The sequence below is a fragment of the Phascolarctos cinereus genome, unplaced genomic scaffold (genome assembly GCF_003287225.1).
Source record: "Phascolarctos cinereus isolate Bilbo 61053 unplaced genomic scaffold, phaCin_HiC Scaffold_2;HRSCAF=192, whole genome shotgun sequence".
Lineage (NCBI taxonomy): Eukaryota > Metazoa > Chordata > Mammalia > Diprotodontia > Phascolarctidae > Phascolarctos > Phascolarctos cinereus.
In genome coordinates, this window is record NW_027555625.1 from 252,879,363 (window position 1) to 252,895,880 (window position 16,518).

Consider the following 16,518-nt stretch of genomic DNA (forward strand, 5'->3'; position numbering starts at 1 on the left):
GAGAAGTACTGTAGGTCTGGAAGTAAATGAACATTATTTAGATTTTTAAAACTAGGAAGAAGATAGCCTTTAAACTTCATGTCAGTGAACTTGACTCAAATTTCTTTTTTTTAAATTTTCTTATTAATTAATTTATTTTTAGTTTTCAACATTCACTTCCACAAGCTTTTGAGTTTTAAATTTTCTCCCCTTCCTTCCCCACTTCCTTCTCCAAGATGGCATGCAATCTGATATAGGCTATAAATATACATTCCTATTAAATGTATTTTCACATTAGTCATGTTGTAAGGAGGGATTAAAGCCAGTAGGAGCAATCACAAGAAAGAAGAAACAAAACAAGACAGAAGAGAAAAAAAAGAGCAAATAGTATGCCTCAATATGCATTCAAACTCCATAGTTCTTTCTCTGGATATGGATAGCATTTTCCAACGTGAGACTTTTGGAGATGTCTTAGATCCTTGCATTGCTGAGAAGAGCTAAGTCTATCAAAGTTTTGACCTGAATTTCTAACAAAATACTAGTATTATCAAAAGAATTGTATGTGACCATATAGATAGGAAAATGATGATTCCCTAAGAGCTAGTTATCTTCAGTTAATCAAGAATATGAATTGCTAGACTAATCTAACTTCCTTTTTTGATATGGTTACTGGACTAGTAGATTAGAGGAGTATTATAAACATAGTAAAGACAGATTTCAGTAAAGCATTTGATAAAGTCTCTCGTCATATTTTTAGACATGATGAACAGGTGTGGGCTAGATGTTAATAGGTGGATTCAGAGCTGGTGGAGTGGCTACATATAAAGATTAGCATCATTAATGGATGGAGATGAAATTGGAATGGAAGGTCTCTAGTACAGTGCCCCCAGGGAGCTGTCCTTGGTCCTATGCTGTTTAACATTTTTATCAATGACTTGATAAACACTGACAGTATGCTTATTAAAGATGATACAAAGCTGAGAGGGACAGCTAGCACATTGGGTATTAGAGTCATGATCCCAAAAGACATCAAAGGGCTAGAATTATAAGACAAATCTAATGTTATGAAATTTTGTAATTATACATATAGAGTCTTAGGCTTGGTTTAAAAACAAAACCAACACAAATTGCAACAAGTACAGGATACGAGAGATATGGTTAGAAAATTATTCTTATGCAAAAGATCAGGGTTGGGGTATGGTGGACTAGAAGCTAAACAGTGGGCAAAAATAAGGCAACACAGTAAAAAAAAATGCAATCTTACTTTAACACTTCAATGGATTTTTGAGCCCAGAGGCATGTATGATCCCTTTACCAATGCATCTCTCAATCCATTCATGTCTTTTCATTCTACTTAGTTCTTGTCCCTGTCCTTCCATAAATCTTCCAGAGAGGAGCTATCCAATGTACTGGAGACTTTCCTCTGTATTTTCTTTGGGGGGGGGGATATTTAATGGAAGCTGCCCATTCATTATTCCTTACTTTTGCTACATGACTGATATCACCAAATGTTCCCATATGACATACTCTTGAACAAAAGTCTTTTGCATAAAAGTCATCACTGGTAAAACGCTGAGACTCGTTTATACCCACAATGCATTTCCTATCATCCTTTTAATCACCTATAATTAACAATGGTGCTTCTGGGTTCCTGGTGTTCTATGAATCACAGCCAGCCATGTAATGTTAGCGGGAGGATAACAGTATTAAAAGATAGGCTTTTGCAGCAGTGAGCAACTTGGAACCAATGAAAATATTAAGCAAGTTCCCAATTATGTTACAGTCTGATCTTCTCTTATTCATTTTTACACTTAGTTCAGTTGTAATACTGGTTCAAGGCATATGTGAAATAACTCAAAGACTTGACTGTCCAACTGCATGCCATAATCTGAACATTATGCATCCTTAGTTTGTGTGTTTGTTTTGCTTTGTGGATTATGAGGCTGATCTCCTGAGTAAACATTGAGCTCATTGGGAAGGCTTTATAGCAGTGGTGTCAGATTCAAATAGCAATGGATCCTGGCAGGCTGTATATTGACTTTTTAACTCCCTCACAAATTATCATTATATATGTCATCTTGTATTTTTATTTTTTTAATTTACCAATTACATTTTAATCCATTTCTGACTGCACTGGTTTGACACCTCTGGTTTCTAGTATAATAGCTCAATGAAGTCAACATGACGGCATCCAAAAAAATAGGAGAATCTGTAGAACTTCTCCATTAATAGGGCATCTCTCTTCCATGTAGACTTTGCACAGACATCCTTAATGTTACTGGTAAACATTTTTGGTTAGAATCCACCCATGATTGTGTCCAAAATAAAGAGGATAATAATAAAAATAACACTTGCGAAATAATAATAACTAACGCTTATATAGAGCTTACCATATGCAAGGTGCAGTGCTAAATACTTAACAAATATAATCTCATTTAGTCCTTACTACAACCCTGGAACAAATGGTATCCCCATTTTACAGATGAGGAAACTAAGCAAACAGTGGCAACTTGTCCAGGGTTGCAGAGCTAGTAAATATCTGAGGTAGGATTTGAATTCAGGGCTTCCTGAATTCAGGCCCAGAGCTCTATCCACCGAGGCCTATTATACTTTCTTGGATCATAGAATCATAGGACAAAGAGCTGGGGGGGGATGGCCTTAGAGATCATCTAACTCATCTTCCCCATTATATAGATGAAGAAACTGAGGCCCAGAGAGATTAAGGAACTTGTAAAGCTTAAACAGATAATGAGAAGCAGAACTATGAATCAAATCAAGGCCCCACAGATAAAGTTAATGATTCTTTTATACAAAGAAAACAGGTTGTTAGTTTTCCACTTCCTTTGTTACTTATACAGTTATTAATATACCACATCACTGTTGATGCTATCCCTTAAAGTCAGTAATTCTTACACATACTTAAACCTCATCCTAAGATCTTATAAATCCTTATCCTAATAAATAAATCCCATGTTTCCCCCTCAATTCTACTTTGGTCAGACCGGCTCTGAAGAATTCTGTTTAGTATTGGCAAACTGTAACATACCCAGAATGGATAACCAAGAGGACTGAAATTCATGCCATACAAAGATCAGTTGAAGGAAGTGAGACTATATAGCCTGGAGAAGAGAAGTCTTGGAGGGATTCCATATTTGAAGCAGATTAAATTTATTTCACTCATCCCCAGAATTAGGAGCAGTAAATAGAAATTGCAGAAAGGCTAATTTTAGCTTGATTTAATGAAAAACTTTGTAAAAAATTAGAGCTACCCAGAAGTGGAATGGGTTCTTTCCATCACTGCAAGTCTTAAAGAAGAAGCTAGTTGGTCACTTCATAGGGATGTGGTAGAACAGAGTTTTGTTCAGTTATGAGTTGGAATCTTGAGAGTCTTTACCACAACAGACAACTTGCTAATATATATTTTTGTATATATGGGTCCTTTCCATATATCTTTGACCCTTTGGGGATATCATACCTAGTAGAGGTATCATTGAGTCACAAGGAATGCATAGGTTTAGTTACTTTTGGGTCTAGTTCCAAACTGCTTTCCAGAATGTATGGACCAATTCATACCTCTACCAATAGCATTAGGGCTCCTACACTCTCAGAGATACGCCAGCAATTGTCATTTTCCTTTTTTTCCTCATCTTTGCCAATTTGATAGGTGTGAGTTTTTTTTCTTTAATTTGTTATTCTCTGTTTTCTTCTCTTATTATCCTGTACCTTTCTTGAGAAGCAATGCAGCTTGGTGGCTAGAGAGCTGGCCTTGAAGCCAGGAAAACCTGGCCAGTGGGAAAGTCCCTGAGAGTCAAACAATTTTCTCAGGTTTTAAAAGAATAGAAATAAAAATAATTTTTACAAAATGCTTGTTTTATTTTAAAGCCTTAAAAAACTACATAAAAGAAGGAAGCAAAGAGGTCTCCAGAACATTACGTGGACCCTTATGGTAAAGAACATGGACAAGAATCATACAGGATGAGCAGGCGTGGATGAGATGTAATCTGTATTGTGGGAGAGACTTTCTAAATCAGTGAGATCACAGATACATAAGTATTTGAGCACTTATAAAAGAAGAGTATCACATGTTAAAAAAAATCTATCACAAGTATCCATATATAATGTAACTAGCATTGAATTTGAAGTGAAAGGATCTGGGTTTAAATTCTGACTCAGCTACTTACTACTTACATCATCTTGAGCAAATGACATCACTTTTCTGTGACTCAGTTTCCTCAAATGTAAAATGAAAAGATTGAGCAAGGTGATCTCTAAGGTCCCTTCCCATTCTAATCCTAGTATCCACTATACCGTGGGTATAACTTCATTCATAATATCCAATGATGATATATGTGTTGACAGCAAAGCTCAGGTCATCATAACTAAAGACAAAATTATAATCAATGACATACTGTATTTACACACACAATCCCACTCTACCCCACTTTTTACTTCATAATGAAATGGGGCAGGACTATATAAGTACTTGGGTCTTTGACCTCCACCATTCTTGGCAACTTTTCCCTAAACTCTGAAAGTCTTGTATCTATGTATTTACTAAAGAACAGTGACTTACTCAACGTTGTACAGAAATCAGGGGCAAGGATAACTGATACCTCAGTTTCCTACAAATTCTCCTTTCTTACAAAAAATTTTCAGGTTCCTGAGAAGTACTGTTTATTGGAGAGGCAGACACTATCTTTATTCTTTTATTAGAGAATATGTATTCTCTAAATAGAAGAACCAAGTTATAGTGAAAAGGAAGGATTTTAAACTATACACTATATTCTGGACTAGATCATTTTGACTCCCACTGTGAAACTGATGAATGTTCTTAGAACCCTCAGGAAGCCCCCATAGGCAGCTGTGGTTGCTATTTTAAAGCAGAAAAAAAAACGCCAGGAGGAATCATTTGGGGGAAGAGGTTGTTTTTTTTTTTTATTAAATTTTCATGAAATGGAGGAAAGGGCTATTTTGAGGATTAAATTACATAATAGATGTAGAGGGCCTTTCAAACCTTAAAGCACCATATAAATGTAAGTTATATTTAAATGATTAAATGAGAGAGAGAGAGAGAGAGAGAGAGAGAGAGAGAGAGAGAGAGAGAGAGAGAAAGAATAGGATATGTGATGAGACAAATTTATGGTTATATCATCAAACCATATTTTTACCCCTAAAGCATAAACGAATTATATTCAGAGGCAAATATGATTACACTGGCTTATGGGATTCTGTTCAACTCCACTGCTTCTTTAGCACTTTAATTTTGTGGTTTTCCCCACATTTTTCCTTCAACTCTGATATTAAATATTGGAGGTGGAGAGTTGAGGTCAGGGAGGTGGTTTCTGTCTCCAGCTCTTGCCCTCTCCCATGGTAAAGGAAACAATTTTTGGTAGCAAATGATAGCAATAACTGTTGTTTATATTGTATCTTAAAGCCAAATTTGCATATACTGTCTTATCTGGTCCTCTCAACAATCCTGTGAAATAAGTACTACAGTTTTTTTTTACAGATTAGGAAACTGAGTCTTGAAAGGTTAGGTGACTTGCTCAGGATCACACAGCCCCTCATTTGGATTTGGATCCAAGTCTTCCTGACTCCAACTCTACTGTTGAAGTAATTATGCCACAATTCTACTGGAAGAAAAGAATTATCTGACTACAATCTCTGGCCTTCAGCTGGAAATACATACACAGGAGAGAAGGGAGACACATGGGTGCCTCATTTTCCCAAGCCAGAGGCTCAGTGCTGGGATCAGCTATGAGATAGCTTCCTACCTAGTTAAGAGGAAAAGACTTTTGGCCTTGTCTGCAAAGATGGCATTTCATAAAACTGTACACAGCCCACAAATGTTGGGAGTCAATAGTGAGTGGTTTTCCAAGAATGGAGCCCTTGATATCTCATGGCCATATTCACTTCCTAATTTTGTATATTCAGTTCAGTATTTATATACTACTGGCACAATCCAAGCAGTCTAACAATTCATCCCTTAAAGGACAATGATGCTTCTGCCTTGTCATGATTCCATTTAACATTCAGAGACACTAGACTTGTGGAGCATGAGCTAGACGACAGGGACCTGCACTGATGGTCAAAGTAACTGCTTCCAGTTTCCCCTCTAAGAAAGTGTCCCTTATCCTAGTGTGCCATCCTAAACGGGCTTAGTTCCTTGAGATTTGGGCTTGTCCACATTCTATCTGTAATTGCTCTTTGAAGCTGGCTTTAGGAAACTCTGGACCTTCCTGATGCCTCCATTTTATGGCTGAACACATGGGTAATTGAAGCAGGTGACATATTTCAGGGGCAGCATGCAGCGTTCCACAAAGCCATCATTGCAGCTGTCACCTAATTGCCTGATTAACTGGACGATTAATTGACTAATTGGAACCTCGGCATTGCCTGCACTAGAACAAGAAGCTTTTTGTAAAAAGTCTCAAAGCTAGTTCTTGAGAGAATGAAAGAAAGGGAGCAATTTGTAGCATAGCGATTAGAGCAAAGACGGGCTTGGGGGGAGGGGAACAGGACAGAGAGAACTTGATTCAGAATCATTCCTTCTGTTCTGGTTGGAAAAAATCAAAAATGCAACACGGTGAAGCTTCTGCCAAAATGAAAATGAACAACTTAAGTTAGGTGTTAATGCCATCTCATAGGCGAATTTCTCGCGGGAGGGAGGGGTCACCGTGTAAGGATGTGAAAAGAGTACCAAGGCCGGTAAGGGGCTCATCAGAGCGCTCCTTGTTCTCCCCAGATAAACTCCCCATTTTTGTTCCCAGGCCTTTGCTACCACAAACACTGCCCCACTTCTCTGTGATGCTGTCAGTGAAAGTGTGTCTGGAGCAGTCGAACACAGCAATCTCTTTCAGTCATGCCTGCAGCCAATTAAAATGAAATGGGCTTTAAGATTATTTGCACAAAGGGTAAGGGAGGGCGAGAGAGGGGAGTGTTCTCTTCTACTTACGCACATTAAAAAGAAGAGACTTGCTTGCTGCCTCTGGAGGACTTTGGGAGAAGTGGGAGCTGCCCAGCACAGCATTCCTCATACGAAAGTGAATTTCTCACATAAAGACCTTCCAGGAAAAAAAAAATAATAATAGGTAGGTTTGACTCAGTGTCTTCCTGACAAGCTAGGTAAATGTAATCTTGTCTGTAAAGGCAGACGATCCTTGTATAATCCTGGATTTGAAATCAAGAAGACTTGGGTTCAAATCCTTCCTCTGACACTTTTTAAGCTGTGTGACCTTGAGCTTGTTGCTTGATCTCTGAGCCTCAAGACCTGTCAGCATTGTAATGAGGCTTACTTGAGAAAACAGGTTAAAGTGCTTTGCAGTGCATAGGGTGGTGGGCCTGAAATCAGGAAGATTCATCTTCCTAAGTTCAAATCTGGCCTCAGACACTTACTAGCTGTGTGACCTGGGCAAGTCACTTTACTCCATTCACCTTAGTTTCCTCGTCTTTAAAATGAGCTGGAGAAGGAAATGGCAAACCACTCCAGTATCTTTGCCAAGAAAATCCCAAATGGAGTTAAGAAGAGTCCATCATGACGGAAAATGACTGAACAACAACAAACTTTAAAGAAAGCATATAAATATCAGTTACTGACTCACTTGAAACAATATGTTATAAAGTGCTTTGCAAACTTTAAAGCATCGTATCAAGGTCGATAATTGTTATTTAATTCTATTGATGCTATTGGCCACTCAAGAGAGCTGAGCTGAGCTCAGTCAACCTGTGAGGCAAGCTCTTTGTAAACTCTAAAGTGTCATATAAGTATCAACTAGCAGTTGTAGTAGAATTGTGATGGCGTGTTATAGGGCAGATATGTCAAATACACTGCCCCTGGTCACCAACCCTCCTGAGAACAGCCCAAACTGGTAATGTAACCAGTAAATATTTAACAAAATAAATAAAATACAATACAATATAGATAATGTTAATATGTGGTTTTCTAAGTCAACATGCAGCCTGTAGTGATCCTTATGTGTGGTTTAGTGGCCCCCTTTTATATTTGAGTTTGACACCACTGACATAGGGGCTATAGGGGTAGCTCATCAGGAAAACCTGGATTCAAGTCTCCATCTCTAATATACCCTGGCTTTGTGACCCTAAGCAAGTCATTTCACCACAAAGTATTCTAGACAACTCTTTAACATTATAAATTACTAAGAAAGGGACAACCTAAATTTGCAGAAAGAGTTTCCTCACCAGGAATTCTCTATACTAATGAAGTCATAGCAAGTCCAGGTTAAAACATAACAGTAATTGTATGATACTAGGTGGTGCAGTGTCTAGAGCTCTGGACCTAGAGTGAGGAAGATCTGAGTTCAAATCCAGCCTCAGATATTTACTAGCTGTGTGACCCTAAGCAAGTCATTTCACCTCTGTCTGCCTCAGTTCTCCCAACTGTAAATTGGTCAATATAATGGCATCTACCTACTAGAGTTGTTCTGAGGATCAAATGCATACATACATATATATACATATATATGCACATTATATATATATATATGTATATATATATATATATATATATATATATGTATATATATATATATATATATATATATATATATATATATATATATATATATATATATATATATAAGTTTAAGGATGGCCTTTATTTTTTAGGACTACAAATTACAAAGGAAGCAGATCATTACAGTAGAAACCTATTAGATAGATATATAATATCTACATCTACATAAAACTTAACATGTACTCCATTCACAAGACTTTCAGTTATAATGCTCTTCTTTATAAGGATATTATACTTTAGCTTCAAATTATATTTATATTATTATATACTTCATTTCGTATTAAATTATATTATATACTTCATTTCCTCAGTGTACTATTAATTTTAAATACCAAATTCTTGACTCTTAATGGCACATGCTAAGATAGGGAATATTTCACTGATGTCCTGGTAACACTATTTCCAGTTCAAATGAGATATATTTGTTAAAAAAAAAAAAGTTAGTGCAGTACCTGGCACTGGTGTGTAATAAATGTTTGCTTCCTTCCTAAACCCTAAAACAGGGGTGAGGAACCTGCAGCCTTGAGGCCACATATGGCCCTCTAGGTCTTCAAGGCTGGCCCTTTGACTGAATCCAAACCTCATAGAAGAAATCCCCCTAATAAAAGGATTTGTTCTATAAAAATTGGACTCAGTCAAAAGGCCACACCCGAGGACCTAGAGGGCCATGTGTGGTCTCTAGGCCACAGGTTCCCCACCCCTGCCCTAAAACATACAAAGCCTAAATGCTTCAAATGAAAAAGTGTGAGTGTTGTCCACCTTTAGACTTGAATACCCGGCAGATTATTCCTCAGAGCTAGGAGAAGTCCAGGCAATCTTCTTGAATAAGTTTTGTTGGCCTTAAAAGAACCTGAGGCACTAATGTTTAAACTTCATCCTTTGCAATGGGCTTCCTGGAACTACTACCTGGCAATTCTTGGAAGCCTTAATCAGTATGGCTGCCAGGGAATAGCTTCTTGCCGCACAATCAACACCTAAGGGAAGAAGCACCGTGTCAGGACAAGCTGAATTTCTCCAGGTCAAAACATTTCCAGTGAGAAAGGAGGTGAAGAGCTTTCTGCAGTGATTCAATCAAAGTTTGCCCATTGATGGGGGGTTTGGAGGAGGACAGATTACATCAAAAAATACAAACCTCAGATTCTCAACTTAACCAGGGTGGGAAACCTGCAGCCTCAAGGCCACGAGGCTAATGGCCAGAATGCAGCCTTTAGCCCCCAGCCCCAGCTGCAAGAAGCCAAATCTATAGGGAAACCAAGACCCCAGTCACTGCTGTCCCAACTGCATCTTCACTAACTTTTCCATCTGGTCCTGGAAACCAGGAAGTGATATAAAGAACTTAAAAGAAGAGCATTTGTTAGCTTTGCTTCCCTGGCTTAGCTCAAAGCAATCACTTTTCTATTCAGTCTCAAGTCACAATCCCTGCTTTTTTTCTTCTACTGGCTGTTTTCTGGGTTGCAAATGAAGCATATGTAGACAGTACTCAGTCGGCATCTGTGAGTCTACTAGTTATCAATGCCTTAATGCATCTGGGGCAATCCCTAAAACTTAGAAACTGAGTTCTTTAGGTCTGCCTTAGCATGGGATTGAGTAGCCTCAGTGAGTTTTTATTCAATAGTTTCCAGTAGGAAGGGGATGAATATACAGGGCAGAAATTCCAGAGTGGGGCAAGCTGTATTTACCCCTGATTTCATAGGATCATTGATCTAAAGTGGAAAGGAACTCAGAGGCCATCTATTCCAAACCCCTCATTTTACAGACGAATGACATCTTCAGAGTCCTGGGTGATGATGGTAGAAAATTTTACCAGACTGTGTGCCTTAGGGAGGCCTCTCTGCAAAATGCAGATATTCACAGGAGGTACAGACAACATCAAAAGGGGGTGACTGTTATTGACTGCATCTTAAATGTGGCTCACAAATCACTGCAAAATTCTGTGTGATGAACAATTTAAAAAGAAGTGGCCGTGTCTATTTCTGCAACTGTAAATATGTATCCATGGGGAAGGGAAGCAAGATACAGTAGATGACGGGTTTTAAAAGACTTGGTCTTACACATACAGATCTTTAATTAAACATACTCATAAAACTATAATGAACCATTCATTTAATTAAATGGGGTGAGTCATTTCATTAATTTTTAGCAAACTGCAAGCAGCAGTTCTACCCTTCTTTCCTAGTTGGAATGCAAAGGGATGAGAATGACTTAAATGAAATTATTTTCTACCATATAGATTTTTGGAGGGTGGGGGGTTGTTCCTTAAATGCAGATTCTTCTTCATTCTAATTAAAACCAAGCCTCAAAGTCACCCCCAAGTTTATATTGTTGTTTGTTTCCTCCTCAAGCTGCCCCACACCAGGATGCAATGGTTCAGGGCACATCCGTGGAAAGTATTCAAGGCACAGAAGGTAAGACACCTTTGCTGGGAAGTGAAAGATTTGCAGAGAGGAAGGAAAAGGCCAGATGGTTCTCATCTGGGTATGCTTTTTCTTCCCTGCTGGATCAGGAAGGAGATACATCTGTAACTAGGTTCAAGAACTAAGCTGTTTTAGGCTTTGAAGGTATGTCCCTTGATCTACTTGCTCCAAGATGCATTCAATGGTTTAGAAAAAATCCAGCCCTTACCAGAATCTGCGCTAGAAGTGGCATGGAGAATTTTGCGGCTCCTGGTATCTGCGGCTGATCAATGTTGCACAAATTTAAATAGGCCATAGAAGTTTAGAGCCATGATTTTATAAAAAACATAGGATTCCGATCAGGAAGGAAAGAACCTTAGAGATCATCTGGTCCTCATTTTACAGATGATGAAGGTCACTCAGCTAACAAGAGCCAGGGCCCAGGATTCAAACCCAGGTCTGCCAAATGCTAATCTAAGGATCTTTCCACTACACTGTCTTAGAGAGAATGACATGGAGTCCTTTCAAGTCTTGTGCTCTGGCTTGCCAATGTCTTTCTTAAAATGTGACACCCAGAGGCAGCTAGGTGGCACAGTGGATAGAGCACCATCCCTGAAGTCAGGATGACCTGAGTTCAAATCCAGCCTCAGACCAAACACTTGACACTTATTAGCTGTGTGACCCTGGGCAAGTCACTTAACCCCAATTGCCTAAAAGCAAAAAAAAAAAAAACCTGACACCCAGCACTAGAGGCAATAATGCCATGTGATTTGACCAGAGGAATAACCACAGGATTCCCCATCTCCAGTATACCCTCCATCCACCCACCCTGAGGAAAGAACAGGGCCCTCAGATTCCTGACCTTCCACAAACAGGGACCAGGCTACTCCAGAGATGATGAAATGCTTCCATAAGCTGCCCACTGAGGATGATATTTAATCATCTGCTCCCTCCAGGAATAGATCCTGGACTGCTCCAGAGGGAGATTATGTTTCTATGGGACCTCATTTCTGCTGGAAAGAGCAGGCTCTAAAAGAGCCCCAGGGAACTGTGGTGAAAAGATGCAGTTTTCTCTTGACCGGTGATACTGTCCAAGGAGACAGTGCACTTCACCATCCTGGGAACCCCCAAGCACAAGCTGGTCAGTGGAATAAGCACAGCCCAGAAAGAATGTGGTCCTTAGAGCATGCCCACTGTCTCCTGGGAGCCATGGCACAGGGAGAGCCCATTCCTACCCACTCTCTTCACTGGCCTTCAACATCACTCTTGCCCTCTCCAAATGCCTACCTCTCCTCCCCCTCTCTCAACACCAATAGGGGCAAGAGGTAGTAGAGAACCACAATGCACAAGGCATGGAGAGCACAGCCTCCAGATCGTCATCTCCTAGAAACAGGACCCCCCATTGTTAGAAGGGGAGAGCCTCCGCTGCTCCCCCTGCTCCCATTCTAGCAGCACTCAGTCTGACCAGGTCAGAGTTTGCAGGATTACAGCTTCTCTGCTTCTGAATGCTATGCTTCTGTTAATGATGCCCAAGATCACACTAGCTTAAAAACTACCAAGTAACATCATTAACTCACATCATACTTTAGGTTACTAAAATCCCCAGGTCTTCCTCACATTAACTTTTCCTAACTATATCTTTTCTTTCCTGTACTTGAACAATTGACTTTTTTTAAATCTAGGAACAGGACTTAACCTTTATCCCAATTAGATTTTACCTTATTTGCTTTGGCCCTTTGTTCTAGCCTGTTGAGATCTTTCTAGATTCTAACTGTGCCATGCAGCATCTGTGTCTCTTAGTTTCGTGTAATCCATGAACATAATGGCTGTCATCTATACCATTATCCAAATCATTCATAAAAATTTAGAATACAATAGGGCCAGTGACGGGTCACTAGAGCACTCCACCAGAGATGCCCCATTCTAGACTGACCTTAATCCATTAAATACAACTCATTGGAGCCAGCCATTCAAGGAGGCCCAAATCCTCCTAACTTTATCATCATGCAGTCCACAACTCTCCATCTTGACCATGAGGATGTTGTAAGAGAGACTGTGCTAAATGCCTTGTTGGAATTCGAGTACATTATATCTACAGCATCCTAGTGACAGTCTAGTGATCCTGCCAAAAGGTAAAGGAAGTGGATGAGGTATAACTGTGTCTTAATGAATTCATGCTGGTGCATAGTGATCACCTTTTCCTAAGGGCCCATGAAGCATCCAATTAATCACCATTCTAGAATTTTGCCAGTTGTCATCGTTGGATTCATTGGCCTGTAGTTTGAAGGACTCAACTTTTGCTTCCATTGGGGAGGTGGTGTGGCCCAGTAGAAGGAGAGCTGGACTTAGAATCAGGAGGATCCCATGTTCATGTCCTACTTCTGACACTAACTATGTGAAAATGGGCAAGTCACTTAAATTCCCTGAGCCTCAGTTTTCTAATGTATATGTATAACAGGATGGCATTCATATGTGTAGACCTTACCTGATAGGACTGTTCAGAGGCTCAAATGGGTTCAGGTACAGCTCTACAAACCTTAAAGCCCCTCACAAAAGGCAATTATTATCAGTAATATTACATTTTGGGAGAACATCTGCCCTTTGCAACATTTACCCTACTGCAGTACCTCTCCCATGGCACCTCTCCCATTTTCTGCATTTTGAGAAGCGTAGACTGGGTTGAATTTTCTTTCCACAACTAGAATGTGGCTCATTTTGTGATAATTTTTCAGATAATCATTACATCATTCATTCATTCATTCTTTATTCAACAAGCATTTATTAAGTAACTAATATGTGCCAGGCACTATGTCTTGAAAGTACTAGGAATAAGATAAAAATGAAAAAACTGTTGCCATGAAAGAGATTATATCCAATCATCATTTTTGTAAGGTTTATCAAAGTCACAAGATTAAGGTGAGTACAAACAATGAATGCAACATATTAGCTAGCATTTATTTTAGGTTTACAAAATACTTTACAAGCATTATCCACACAACAACCCTAAAAAGTAAGTAGCATTAGTATCCGCATTTTATGGATGAGGAAACTGAGACAGAGGTTAAGTGACTTGCCCAGTGTTGAACAACTGGAGGACAGAAGGGAAGGAAAGGAAAGTAGGAAGAATAAAAAAAAAAAAGAAGTTTGTCTCAACTGGTATTCCTCACAGTCATCCTAACCTAACCTGAGGATAGAATAAGGAGATGGTTTTGTAATGTCATAAGATATTAGGGGTGATATTCAGGAAAGGGTTGTTCTGATTGTGAGAATGTTTAAACTCTAGGAAGACTGGCTGAAAGGGAGTGTACAATCAGTCCTCTTCCCCTAACCTTGGAGGTATTAAAAACAAAACAAATTCTCGTCTGCATGATTTGGCTGCTACAACCTGGGCAGGAAAATGGATGTGTTGACCTCCCTAGGTCCCGTCTATCTGTAGACTTCCTTGTGCCTCATGCTGAACTGAGTCCTTTCTTCCTTCCAGTTTACAAAGCTGTCCTCTAGCGAAGAAAAGAAAGCTTCAAGACACTGAGGCGGAGCACCTGGTGTCCAAGAGGAAATCTCATCCTCTGAAGCTGGCTCTTGATGAAGGCTACAATGTAGATAGTGATGGCAGTGAGGAGACAGAGGTGAAGGAGGATTCTGTCTCCGATGAATCGGAAGGAACTTTGGAAGAGGAAGAGCCTGAACCCATAGAACAGGAGGAGATTCATAGCCCGGAGCCAGCTGAAGGTGCTTTGTCAACTCTGATTAGAAAGTTTGCTTTTTCACATTTTGAACAAAGGGTATTTAGTGTTTTTGCAGAAGAATTAGAGTCCCTATGAGTTCTAGTTTGGGGCGGGGGGGGGGAGGCGGGGAGAGGATGTCAAGGGAGTCCCATGTTTGAAGGAGCATGGACACTAGTTTGGCTCAGCCTCCCCAAATCAAGAGCTCACACAGCCCTTCTGAAAACAAGAGGTTTCTTGTCCTCAGGAATGCTGGGAGGCTCCCCCAGAAAGGGCCAATAATTGACACGGGGCAGACACCTGCAATGGTGTGTGCCTTCCAGGGTTGCCTGAGCCTCCCCCTTGTAAATGCCCTACTGGCTTGAGCTCAGTATAAATAAAAAATTATATGAAAAATGACATCTTACAAAACATAAATTACAAAGGTAATTTAACGAGTAAAGGATTCACTGCAAGTCTCTTTTTTAAAAGTGTACTCTCATAATGCATTTAAAATGAGTCAATTTACAAACATTTGATTTAGGCATGACAGGGTAAAGTACATTTTTAATATCTTATTATGAGAAAGAATTATTCTAACATGGCAATGCTGGTTTCATTTTTTAACATGGGCGTATATGAGCCCTAACCTAAAAGAAATGAGCCTGGATTTAAAGGAAATTAGACAAAAGAGACACTTTCCTGTATTTGTTTTAGTGAAATTTTTCCTTGATCTCTGAGTTAAGGTTGCAGGAATACATCTTTGCTGCAGGAGAAAATTTGGGAGGTTAGGGAGAAGAAGAGAATGATATTGGAAGGTGGTAGGGAGAAGCGGGGTGGAAACTTTATAATGAAGTGATATTAAGGGGCCTGGTTGTTTCTGAAAACTCTTCAGGCTTTTCTGTTAGTTTGCATAATTACCATTTATTCATTAAACATTCAATAAATGTTGGGGCAGGTAGGTGGCACAGCAGATAGAACTCCGATGTTGGAGTCAGGAGGACCTGAGTTCAAATACGACCTCAGACATATTACACTTACTAGCTGTGCGACCCTGGGCAAGTCATTTTTTAAAAAAACTTTTTTTTAGGCAATTGGGGTTAAGTGATTTGCCCAAGGTCACACTAGCAAGTGTCAAGTGTTTAGTCTGAGGTCAGATTTGAACTCAGGTCCTCCTGACTCCAGCGCCAGTGCTCTATCCACTGTGCCACCTAGCTGCACCCCTGGGCAAGTCACTTAACCCCATTGCCTCATTTCCCTCCCCCCCCAAAAAAAGCAAAAATAAAATCATTCAATAAATGTGCATTAAACACCAAGTATCTTCAGGGGCCTTGTGCTGAGGGTGGCTGCTGGGAAGGGGAAAGATACAAAGATAAATACTATTAGCTTTGGTACTTTCATGGAGTTGAGATTTTACTAGTATGAATACCCTTACCACTAGTACAGAAAACAGTCCTACCAAGCATCTCCTGTGCATATTTCTTATCCAGGTCTTTCATAAATCCTCAAGAGGGTCCATTCAGTGTTACAGAACCTTCCTTACCAATTTAATACTTGGACTATTAGTCTTCTGACTCTCATTCTCACAATATGTCCTACCCACCTCCTTTTCTAGTCATAAGTGTCTATCATATTTTTAAATTTTTTTTTCTGTTACTTAATTTGTGATTTAATTGGGTGAGAGAGCTCCTGGTGAGGAACTTTTATTTTACCAAAGCTGAGGCACCTTCTCATTGATTTGTAGTTTTATTTAGAATTGCCAGGGACCCCAAAAGCAAGACTTGAACCCAGGTCTTCCTGATTTAGAAGTCATTAACACAAACTGCCTCTCTTCTCTATAAATAAGACTGAGGTGTCTGGAATTCAGGGTTACTACTAGGGGAAGATAATGCAAGTATAACCAATAAATAAA

General features: G+C 39.4%; 1 protein-coding gene across 1 annotated transcript in view; it reads left to right on the forward strand.

Moving 5' to 3' along the window:
- The first annotated feature begins 7,773 nt into the window (after positions 1–7,773).
- MYT1 (myelin transcription factor 1) overlaps positions 7,774–16,518 on the forward strand; it is an 82,091-nt gene continuing 73,346 nt past the window's right edge. The window contains exons 1-2 of the mRNA XM_078149163.1: positions 7,774–7,847; positions 14,387–14,634. Of these exons, the coding sequence (XP_078005289.1) occupies positions 7,774–7,847; positions 14,387–14,634 (322 nt within the window). The remainder of the gene's footprint in view (positions 7,848–14,386; positions 14,635–16,518) is intronic.